The sequence below is a fragment of the Danio rerio genome, chromosome 4 (genome assembly GCF_049306965.1).
Source record: "Danio rerio strain Tuebingen ecotype United States chromosome 4, GRCz12tu, whole genome shotgun sequence".
In the NCBI taxonomy this organism is placed as follows: Eukaryota; Metazoa; Chordata; class Actinopteri; order Cypriniformes; family Danionidae; genus Danio; species Danio rerio.
The window spans coordinates 10138186-10150832 of NC_133179.1; the positions used below are offsets into that span (position 1 = coordinate 10138186).

A 12647-nucleotide genomic window follows, 5' to 3' on the forward strand; every position below is an offset into this window, starting at 1 on the left:
CTACAGTGCAAGTGAACTACCTTGATGTCAACATTAAATTGGCATCTAGCATTAGTGTTCAAAAACACAACAAAATTGATTAGAGGACAGTCAATTTGATGTTGTTTTGACATCAAGTTAGTCAATTGACATCAGATCGGTTTACATGTTTGATGTGTTTTTTTTTATTTTATTTATGTCGTTTTGACATCAAGGTGCCCGCTGGGTTATTTCCAGACTGTAAAAAAAAGATTCTGATTATTATTATTTTATTTTTTTCAGACTGATTATTTCATTGAACTGGTTCTGTTTAATAAGCACAGGAAACAGAGACTAAAGCAGACTAAAGTCTAAATCAGATAAAGGGCCTGATTTACTAAATAAAGACCAGCCAATCATAATAAGATTTAAACTAATCTACTATCAACACAGGTCCCAAAATGAGTTACAAAAACGTTTTTTTGGTAAGTAAACTGACTTTTGGAAACTATTTTCCCACATGAAGCATTTAAAATAAATCTAGCACTCACCTCCGCTGTCACTATCATGAAAGTTGGGGTCCAGCCCTTTTTCCAGGAACCGGCAGACCTTATCCACACACCTCTGCTGAACATACTCCATAAACTTCTTTAAATTTGCCTGGCAGCAAAGAAAATGGTAAAAAGGATGAGCATAATAATCTATCGCTGCAAGTAAAGTAATATTAAACACTTGTCATTGGTTATGGATATTAAATTGTATTATTTACTCTTTTAAAAAGATGTAGTGGAGTCCGAAAATAATCATGCAAAACTAAATTTAGTTTTTTTGTTTTTTGCTGCAAGAAACCTTGGACTTTAAGTTGACTTGAAGGGGAAAAGATGAATGCAACTGAACTGTATAGGTTATGGTTGTTTTAAGGGTGCTGTAAGCCATTCAAATTCTTTTACTAGCCTGAACCACATGCCCTCTCTTCCAAACCCATCCTCTAAAGACATGCCGGCAAACATGCACAAAATGATTCACAGACAAAGAGTGTTTTTTTTTCTTCTCCATGTGGCTAAGTAAATAGAAGCATAGGCCCAAGTCACGATTTTTATCTGAACCAAAAAAATAAAATAAAACAACTAGCTTACAGCACAGTGTTTTGAATAACATTATAAAAACACTTTAGCTGTGTCTCATTTCAGAGGCTGCATCCTCCGAAGGATGCATTCGAAGGGTGATGCGTCATCACGGCGTGACGAAGGCTGTCTCAGTTAAAAAAAAATTGAAGGCTTTTTCAAATGCAGCCTCAAAAAGCGTCCCTCATTTCCCAGGTTTGCAACCTTAAACATCCCAAGATTCATTGCGCTCTGATAACGGTAGGACGTTTTGAAAAGAAACTCTGATTGAATGTATGAATTAGGTTTATTTTACTTGGATTTCAAACACATGTTAAAAAACAAAATGAGTATGACATGTCTTACTAAAAAGTGATTGTATAGACAGTTTACATGTTGTATGTATGGATCAAAGGAAATATATTTCTAGCTTCTGTAAACCTTGCTTTGCCTTCAGATCATTTAAAATATGCAGCCTCTGAAGTGACACAACTTTTCAAATGGAAGAATGTTTATATTCAAAATTTTATGATTGGTAAACATTTAAAAAAAAATAAGTCTCATGCTCACCAAGCAGCATTTTTATTCTAAAACACACTGTTGAGATTGTCACATTGTACATATAGAACTGCTTGTTAAATTAAACAAAACACATTATCTATTTAATTAATTGTTGCATCCTCAGCATCATGATAGCGATTATTCTAATATGCTGATTTGAACATTATTTTTATTATCATTATGTTTTTATATTCTTCAAAATGTTGAGACGGGTGTACATTTTTTTAAATAAGCTGATTTTTTTAAATCCAAAATATTGTAAAAACTGTAATATTGTAAAATATAGGACTGCACATTAAATTAAACAAATTACAATTTATATTCCAACATAGTTCCATCTTCAGCGTCATTCCAGCAATTATTCTAATATGCTGATTTGCTCAAACATTTCTTATAATTATTACATTTTTATATTGTTCAAAATATGCTGTGACTATTTATTGCTTACTATTTATTTAAAATATAATTTTTAGTAGTATTATAAATGTAAACTCTGCACAATCTAAGGCATCTTTGCTGAAAAAAAAAAATCTGTCTAACTCCTAACTATATAATGGTAGTGCACATGAATGTTAAACATTACCTTAGTGTGCAATTTGGCCAGTTGCTTGTCATCTACATGGCTCTGAGTGTAAACACGCCTCTTGTAACGGAACTGAAGTCACACAAATGAATTAAGAGGTAAATGATAATACCACAAGCAACATGGGGCATTAGTAATGTATTAAGCGAGAGCTCTCTGTCAGCATGTATGTGCACCTCTAGGTATGGTACAGGTGTGACCGTAGGGAGAGGATACTCCCTGAGCAATCTCTCCTCATCGAGGAACTTTCCGGCACGCCCATTAAAGGCAGGGAGGTAGAGGCCATAGTTAAGCACATCGGTCAGGCTTTGTGTCAGAGTGACCAGTACTCGCTGCTTACAAACCCACACTGGAGCCTCAAGGTCCAATCGCAGGCATTTCTGGAAACACACATAGTACAGACTCTTACAACATTTATATATACATTTTAGCGGGGGACATTCACACACAGGACGCAAAATCATAGATGGGATGACATATGGGAAAAGCAGGTTTTAGTCCAGCGTGTAAACAAATACTGAGGCATGAGTATAGAACGACTGCAGCGCATAATAGTTCTGACTAGGCCAAGTACGCTTAATTATTAATGTGCAATTTAAATCCATCAAGTGTCCTTAAATGCCACAATGTTTACTGCAGCAATTAGTTCAGATCTATAAAATCGAATCTCTCCCTTTAATATTTCCTTTAAACACAGCAGGCTTAGACTTTGCTTGAGATCAAGAAATCAAAGCCTGTGCTATTTGTTCACAGATATTAAGTATCATTAGTCAGTGAGGATGTGCTGAACTCTTGACCTCTTTTGAGCATCCTTTTATGCCCTTTTTGCAAGATGTAATGTAAGATTCTGGTTGTGTATTATTAGCTTGTAATACCTGACTGACTTTTTTTAAAGGTGCAGTATGCAAGTTTGACGCCCAGTGGTTGAACTAGGTATTGCATTCCTGGATCAAAACACACGCAAGCACAGGTTGCCAGATTGAGGACCAACAGGAACGAGCCTGACTATCAAGCCTAAAGGCTAATTTTAAATTGTGTCCTGAACAAAAGCAACAACATGCGATAGAAGGAATATTTTCCATATTAAAAGCAGTTTTTGTTCTAACCAACACCTCAAATTGATATATTAGAAATGGCTTCGATTTCTTGCTGCTGAACAACAGAAAACTGACAATGATCACCTGAGGTACACCTCATGTGCTTTACAACAATGTGAGTTTGAAAGCCATTTTACATTACATTTTTTGCCAGACTACTGAAAGCAGCAGCAGGTAGTTCACCTCTTGAATATAGAATACACCGTTTGAAATTGAGCTGAACCACGCAAGCCAACAACTATCAGTGATTCAGTTTGTACATTTAATAATGTTAAAGAAGTTTAATATGTAATATTTTGTGAGTGTGCATATTCTGTGCTTCTGAATTGCTGTATTTGGCTGTCGTGTTTCGTCTGCTGCAAATCTTGTCACGTAGTGTGTTGTTAGGACACAGACTTACAATGTAACCTGCTCATCTAATGCTTACATTTGTAATATTTATATTATTTACTAATTAATAATCTCATGTGGATCTCTGAATCTGCGTCTCATTTCAGAGTCTGCTACTGTCCACCGGAGGTCACATTTTCGGAATGAATTAATAAAATATGGGCTTTTCCAGCAAGGCAACCCAAGGTGCTGAAATTGATTTTTGATATTGTGGTATTTATATGCTTTAGAAAAGTCAAAACTTGCATACAGCACCTTTAATTAAATTACGCTGTGAATGCCCCATATTGGAGTGGAAAAAAATGGTGTTTCTCTTTAAATGCAAATTAGCTGCTTCTCCCTGCCCCCTTTCCAGAAGGCAACTTTTTATTAAAGCAATAGTTCACACAAAATTCTAAATTCTATCATCATTTACTCATCCTTCACTTTTCAAGTTTCTTCGGTTGAACACAAAAGAAGATATTGTGAAAAATGCAGGATAATACCTGTAACTATAGTATTTGTTTTTCCTACTATGGAAATCAATAGTTACAGGTTTCTAACATTTTTCTGAATATTATTTCCTATAGTGTGTTCAACTGAATTAAGAAACTCATAAAGGTTTAAAACCACTTAAGTGTGAGTAAATATTGAGAATAGAAAACTCCAGCAACACTTGTAATAAAAGGAGAACATTTTGAGCAAATGAAATAAAATAAATGCCAGCGTGTGAGTAAATAGTGAGCACATTTTTTAGGGGGTGAACTATCCCTTTAACCCAATTCAACTAATTAGTTGAAATTAGGATGTTGTGACAAATACATTCCTGAATGAAAAGGACTAAAGAGTTTTGAAATGGTGCATAGAGAATAACTTTGGGGTGAACTTAGTAACTTTGAGGATGCTTAAACAGCAACTAAAACACACTAAAAGGAGTTCAAAAATGTTCAGTATGACCAAGAGTCAAATACAGTGGTTAGCAAGTTAATAAAACCTTTTACTTTTGCAGGTTTCCATGATTTGAACCCAGCAAATTACAAAAATACCAAACTCAGCTTCAAAGTTCAAAACTGCTGACAGAAAGCATTATGCTGGATATTGGAAAAACAACACGTTATGTTTGCATGCAGTATTGTGTTTGGATGGATTATGTAAATATGCTCCATCTAACATCATTTAGGTTCAAAAGTGAATTCAGGTAAAACCTGTAAGTCCGAAAAAGTCCAGTTTTGGATTACACGGTATACACAGTTCGACGTGCATCTTTCAGCACAAATGACTGTAGGTCCTTGCACAGAAACATGCATGCATGTAGACGACATGCTGTAAGCCTCTGTCACACACCCCTTACTCCCACGCAGAATCAACAACTCGGTCTGTACCAATCACTGCCACTCTCTACTCCTGTGCTGCAGTGCAGCCATTTCAAAGGCGAGAATGAGCCTGCATATGCATATGAGAGCACAGTAAAAAGAGCACTCACCGTTTGCTGCAGATCAGGGATTCCGATGCGGATGACAACTGCGTTTCCGTGGAGATCCTCCATAGGTTCGGAGCCACATTTACTCCCAGGAGAGGTCCGAATACTGTCATCTCCGTGGTTACCGTTGGTAGGGGCGTGTTGTTGCCACGGCCGGTCGAGAGCCTCATGTTTGCCGTCGGCAGGTGGACTGATAGGCATGCTCCGGGAGAGAGTGTGTGTGTGAGAGTGTGTGTGCGTTCTGCTCAACACGCCGGCCTCACAACCCTACAAAACAACATATACCTGCAGTTTCAGTCAGACTCATTCTAACCTACTGGTTTATGGTGGTCTTGTAAGGTCTAATATCTGATTCGCCTGTATACAAGCAAGACCCATATATATATATATATGCGCAGAGCTGTGTTATAACACACACTCACAAGCTTTTGTGGTTAATAATGCCATACTGTGACAGGTAATGACGTCTTTACGTAAGCATGGAGATGACATTTTTCCACAAATGACAAGATCAAATGACAGGATAAGAGAGTTTGACAGAGATGAGAGAGAGAGAGAGAGAGAGAGGAAATCCATTGGTTGTGAGTGGTTGCCATGGACACTGTGAAGCAGATCCACTTGGGAATAATGGAAAATGAGGGAACCCTGCATCCCAAGTTGCCATGGAAACTCAGCACTTTGCTTGTTCTGGTGTGCTACCACTTCCTCTATTGAGACAGCTGTGCAAAATCTCACACACACACACACACACACACACACACACACACTTACAGCCGGTCCTCCTCCTACAGCATCACCAGCAACAAACCACCAGCACTCAACTCAACTTGACACCCATTTCAAATACTTAACCCTCTGAATAAAGAAACAGCCTTAATTTTTTGCAGGAAAGATGCAGCATGACAGGATATCATCTGCAGATTTGTTTCCCACACATGATTGATTCAAATCTCCATTTTTACCACAGTCCAAAGATACTCCATTACATTATTTGAGCTTTGTAAGATGACATGATATCCTGGAGCAAGTAGCCATTACATGATTCCACTCTTATCATAAAAAGATGGACATGATCAGCAACAATTATCAGGTAGACTATGGTGTTTAAACTATGCTCAGTTGAGAACAAGAAGCTCAAAATATGGCAACAGAATCTCCCCATCCCATTACACCACCAGCAACAACTTGGACTGTTGGTACAAATCAGGTTGGATCCAATCTTTCTCTTTCTCACCGTACTATTTGAATGGTGCAGCATGAATTGTAAATCACCAAACCAGGCCAGTCTTATTACATTTTCCAATTTTGTACGAAGAAATTATTCTTCACACTTTTATATCACCAAAAGGATCCTGAACGATTGGTACAAAAGAAGAATGGATCAGTACTTTCTGATTGAAAAATTAAGAATCATCTGATCGAACCAGTCCTTTCCAATCCTATGTTGTCCAGTTTTGGTGAGCCTATGTAAATTGTAGTCTCATTTTCCTGTTTCTGACAAGAGAGGTCTCGGTGTGATCTTCTGCTGCTGTAGCTCATCTGCTTCAAGGTTTGACTTATGTGTTCAAAGATGCTCTTCTGCACACCTTCGTTATGAAGAGATGTCATTTAAGATACTTTTGTCTGCCTGTTAACGTCAAACAGTCGTGATATTCTTCTCTGACCTCAGAAAAGGAGGGGAGTCAAGAGAGGGTTCAGTGTGATCATCTGCTGCTGTTGCTCATCTGCTTCAAGGTTTGACTTATGTGTTCGAAGATGCTCACACGTTCGTTATAAACTGATCATTTAAGATGCTTTTGTCTCCCTGTTAGCTTCAAGCAGTCGTGATATTCTTCTCTGACCTCAGACATTAGCTATGTTTCCATCCAAAGATGTGAATTAAATGTATTTGCAAAACTGGAATATCACATAATAAAGCATTGTTTCCATCCAAGTAGTCAAAGTGAACAAAATCATCACTTACTGATTAACTGGCACCAAATATCAGAAGTAAAAACAGCATTTGCTGTGGTAGGAGAAGCTGCGTGAATCTTTTCTTTATTTAATAAATTACTTGCGCCTCAGAAGACAATACCGACATACAATGAAACGTGTGGTGGTGTTTGAAGACATGAGACGCGTAGCACAGACGCTCTTTACTATTATAGAGGTAATTAATAGTATAATAACACTAATTCTGAAATGGTTTCGGCGTTATGGATTGACCAAAAACAACATTTCAGATGTTTTACAATGTGGTCGACCTGCTGGTTTGTCCATTCACACACATTTTCATCATCACATGGTCCACATCAAGAGGATGCTTTATTGATTGTAAGTAAAACAATTAATTTTGCACCCATCAAAAGGATAAATAACCATCTACATCCTCAGTCACACTAAGTCTCAAGGGAAAGGAATATATGCAGCATCACACACTCATTCTTTTACCATACTATTATCACAGCCGGCCACATGTAGCCGTCCACCTACTCACTCATTCCAATGCAATCACACACAAGCTAAAACATTTCAGACACTCTTGACTATTGTCCACGGAGACAGAAGGGAAGTCCTATTACGTAACAGATATTGTCACAGAGAACATTAGATGGAAAATCCCTGTAAAGAGTAAGTATCATCCATAGCAGCTTCGTTTTACTGTACGGCCATCAGGAACTTTGTTTAACTGAGATCTGAAAGGACAACTTGATGCACAACTCAGTACTGAAATAGCAAGCTCTGTGACAACTACTAATCACTTTATTACATGATGTAGAGATTGTTTAAGGCGATAAGGACCAAATGTGTATTCTTGTTACAAACAACCCAAAAGTTGACAGTCCCGTGATGTTAAGATGTTCTGAATGTTTTGTAGGAAGTGGCTAAGTGGGTTGCTACAGTTGGTTGTACTTGGCTAGTGTTTAGTATTCAGGCGATGTCCCTTCCTCGTTGTAAGTGTTTTATCATCTGGCTGGCAAAATCTTAGCTCTGATTACTTAGATGTGTGATTGCACACCTCTCTTTAACAATTCCCATTACATTTCGGTATTATCCATAGCGAAAAACAGACAAGTTTGTGACACGGTTCAGTATTTGGGTTTAGAGATTAGTTCATATCCCTAACTAAAAGCATATGAGCTACAAACATTGAGTAAGAAGGAAACAAGGAGGAGTTCACCTTCGACCTGGACTTCCCATGTGAAGCTTCATGTACAATCGCAGGCACTTTTCAGAGCTTTTTGTCCTTATTCCAGTGATTTTTCTGACGGTATTCCACTTTGTGTTTGTAAAATAGCAGGGCCCGAATGTGCTGGCGCTTCCTCTGAGCTCTGAAATTTCAGGACACTTGAAGCCCAACCCTGATGCTGAATATTACTGAGCAGGAAAACCAGCAGGAAAGGGGAAATTACAGCAGGAAGTTTTCCAGACCATCTCAAAGCAGCTCGACCAACCAAAAGCATCGCTTGTTGACTGAAACCAATAAGCAACAAGTGTTCGAGTATCTTAACCAATCACCAGTGTCTCCTCAGGTGAGGCTATATACTTAAATACTTCATCTCTGGCACCCCTAAAGCCACTCATGTACCATCTGAGTGTATATCTGGAAAGCTAAAATAGAGCAACAGGAGATTATATGCAGTTTGATTGGATAAATAAGAGATGAATTTATTAAAGCATGTTTAAAAAGATGGCAGTGCGGATTGAAGGAAGAAACAAAACACCTTCATAATCCCATCAATTTTAAATATAGGATCACCGCTACTCCCACACATACACAAGTCTGAAGCTACACTGTACATTTTCTTTAAAGCAGCATGGCTGTGGTCTCCAGAAGCTTCCACTGGACCTGTTTTCATACTAAGCCCCTTCTGGCTTTGTAATTTACTTCCCGTGATCTCAGCCCAACTTCCTGCCCTTCTTCCTGGCTGGTTTGGGCCGAGGCTCCTCGGGATGTTTTTGCAGGAAGTATAGGAAAGGCTGCATGCTCCTGATAACTCCTCTCTTTCCTCAGGCAGCACAAAAATTCACCTCACACACTTGAATGTGAAACAGAAAAAAGGCTACCGACACCCACACTCCTTCCTACAAATCTCTCTCACACACATACGGTTACAGAACAGTAACGTTTCTATTTGCACTGCACGCTGAAGGGCCTCTGTAACACAATTACAGGAATCGACAATATAGCACTGATATTGTAGTCGTTTGAGTACAGTTCTTTAATGCTGAATGCATCGATATTTGAAGGCGCTGCGATAGATGACAGCTGCAAAAAAAATCCTGATTTCATTTCCTTTTGATTTCATCAGATCAAGGAGAAATCACATGAGCTTGCTGCTTACATAAGACACACCTTGACGTCTGGATCTGTGGGTAAGAGCTTGACTGAAGTTGCAAGGCTGCTGCCTTTCTTAATATGCGACAACATAGTTAATGCTTTAATTAAATAGGTTAATTAATAATATGCACAGGGCTTGACAATAACACCCGAAAATAATGTTTAAATTGACAGAGCTGCCTCATCCCTGAAGATTATAATGTTAGTTTTTAACCGTTTGTTTATATCCATGCAAATGTGCTCTTAGAATCGAGAGGTAGAACAACTGATAACTATTTGCGCAAGCAAATATAAGCAGGTGGATACCGAATGAGAGGATGATCAGGTGTATAGTGAGACGACCCTCGCTTACTGACGTGAGTCAGGCACAGTTGATGTGAAGAGCGCGAGTGCTAAAAAGCTCCCGCTTCCTTGTGCAAAACATGCCTGGAAACACAACTGGTGTGATCATTTCTCTTTAAAATAGATTGGAAAAAACCGTCCTGCTACTTTCAAGAGATAATACAGATTTTTTTGTATGCAGCAGCTGTTGCTGCTTTCACTTTAACCATACTTTGAACAGACTATTACTGGGTCTATTGTTAACCATGTGCACGTGATCAACTGTTCACTATCGCACATAGAATGTGTTTCAGCTTTCGTTTGCTTGCAGTTATTTTTGTTAATACAATATGGTTTAATTATCATCCTTTACAATAACATTGCTTTAATGGGAGATTGACTCTCCATTTATTTATAGTTACCTGATGATCTGAGACCTTTAGTCTGGACAAACTACTGTGTATAGTTTTAGATCAATGAGAATATTTTTTTTAAGTGTCAATTATTTTTAAGAACATTTTTGTTGAATAAAAATGTATGTACTGTTTACAGCTATACTATTTAGTATTTAGCTTGTTTTGACACTTTTTTTTTTTAAAAATTTGAGCCCTAAAAAGTCATGTGAACTAAAAAAAGAGTAAGGAGGCACGTGGACATAACATAATTTATATCAAGTAATTTTAGCATGCTAAAGTCAAATCAATACATATAAAATATATTTTCCCAACAACAAAATTATGGCTTGTGAAGATGGCGAGTGGCTAGTAACATTGGAAAACTACCAGCCACAGTTGCTGGTGATCAAAAAAGTTAATGTCAAGCCTTGAATATGCATATGTTTATTTATTTATTTTTAACTGTGAAAATATCATACTAACATTTTTATTATCATAGTAAAGAAAGAAAGGATCTTTTTTTAAATACAAGTTATATAATCATCATGAAAAAAATTAAGCTGGAATTTGATGATCATTTGATCCAGCTTCAGTTGAAGTACTAAAATTTTAATTGAAATTTCATATTGCATAACAGTGTGGCCTTTTAAACTCCAGCGTTTGTAGATGCTACCATTTCTTTTATAATTTATTCATTATTTAGCATTTTGCAGCTCATTTCAATATTCCTGTATTATATTTTTTAAAGCACAGTATAAATATTCAATGTACTCTCATTTATTGTTGTAAATCGCAGTCTGGAGCTGCTACATGTAAAATAATTATGCAAAAATAGTTTCAGTCCACTGCAAATGTCCTAGTTTTTAACTACACTAGACTAGACTAGTTTTACACTGACACTAGACTGCTATTTAACACATTACTGAGCATCTGTGATATTAGAGCAATGAATGCAAAACATGCATGCTTTAAATGCACTATTCAGTATTCATTTGTAATATGCAGCTACATAACTCCAGAATCTTTAAACACTTCTCTTAACATTCAAATTATAAATGCATTAATTAATATTCATTCTTAATGTGCTATTCTGCAAAATAGCGACTCACTACAAATCTCCATTTGTAATATGCATGTAATTGCATTCTCCTGAAGTCAAGTTTCAAAGCAGCAAATGCAAAACTTCTGCGTCGAGTAACTAAACACACACACACACACACACACTTTCTCCAACATTAATCACTGCACACGCATAAATCCCCTCTCTATCTCACACTCATCCCCACATGGTTTCCTCCCCCCTTCGGGCTCTTGTCACCTCCGTATACAGATCCAGGAACAGTCTGATCAGCCAAAGAGCGCTGTGAGCAATAGCGATGTGTGTTCGTGGGCGTCTCACCTCATCACCGTCTCTGTTCCGAGTCTCAGTGCATCTCCATATCTCAGTGTGAGAATTCACATGCTAAGAGCTGTCACTGCATCCCAGTACCACTGCACCTCTCCAAGTCCTCGCTCATCACTATGGCAACCAGAAAAATGGTTCACCAGGAAACTTTGCCTGCTTTTAAAGGGCCAAACGCATAAATCTGGAGCGAGCATCCTCTGGCATCTCCTGACGGGTGTGCGAAAGACTGTGCACGTGCACGGAGAGCCACACAGATGTTTAAAGAGATGTTGAAAAAAAGGGGGGGGGATTGGAAAGGGAGCAAATTAAGGAGAAAAAAACGGAGAGTGTGATGGTTTAATGTGTGGGCGTTAGGGCTGAATAGATTGGCCTCAGTCACGACAGAAATTAGGACGTCAGAAAGCGACAGGTAAAGAAGGTAAGGCGACGTCTTGTCTATCCTGCAAAAAAAATTCAACCGGTTTGCCTGAGGAAGACCTACAGTATATAGAGTGAGCGCAATTCATACTCATTCACACATCCTCATCCAGTCAGCCGCACACACACACACATTTTGCCTGTCAGGAAAAAGTGTTCTGTAATCCCTGTAGTGAAATCCGCAGCGAGACCAAATATGACACATGGAAAAGCCTTAAGATGACACAAACGACTCTCATCCTCCAACAAACACTCATTCAGATGCTCGCACACGGCTGTTTTGGAAAATCGCAGAACTTACCTAATAAAACCAGGGCACACATTCCACACCATCTCGACTTCCTCTCAGAGGGTCCTTCTCTGGTCTGTGAAAGTCTATAAGTGTGTTAATGTGTGTATTTGGAACGTATGTGTGTGAGAAAGAGAAGAGAGGGAGAAAAGAGGAGAGATAGAGGGAAAGGGAAAGAGAGAAATAGAGGGAGAGATAGGGAAAGAGAGAGAGTGCGGAGGCAGAGAGACTGTTACTGTATGACAGGAATGCTCAGCTCAGCCCACACAGTGCAAGCATGATACACTGACTGTGTGTGTGTGTGTGAGAGAGAGAGAGAGAGCGTATAGAGAGAGGTTCAGTCTCCCA

General features: G+C 38.2%; 1 protein-coding gene across 34 annotated transcripts in view; it reads right to left on the bottom strand.

Moving 5' to 3' along the window:
- Nucleotides 1-12540, bottom strand: part of shank3b (SH3 and multiple ankyrin repeat domains 3b) — a 33343-nt gene extending 20803 nt beyond the window's left edge. For 12 of the 34 annotated variants that reach the window (XR_012401901.1, XR_012401902.1, XR_012401898.1 and 9 more), the window contains exons 1-5: nt 8312-8481; nt 5155-5418; nt 2382-2585; nt 2206-2277; nt 510-618 (exon numbers count right to left, since the gene is read on the bottom strand). Coding sequence is in view for 24 of the 34 variants with exons in the window: in XM_073947045.1 (XP_073803146.1) it covers nt 510-618; nt 2206-2277; nt 2382-2585; nt 5155-5352 (583 nt within the window). In the remaining 10 variants the exon portion in view is untranslated. Of the gene's footprint in view, nt 1-509; nt 619-2205; nt 2278-2381; nt 2586-5154; nt 5437-8311; nt 8482-11587 lie in introns of those variants that run through there. The other 22 variants (XR_012401903.1, XR_012401904.1, XM_073947046.1 and 19 more) reach the window with 6 other exon arrangements.
- Between the last annotated feature and the right edge of the window lie 107 nt (nt 12541-12647).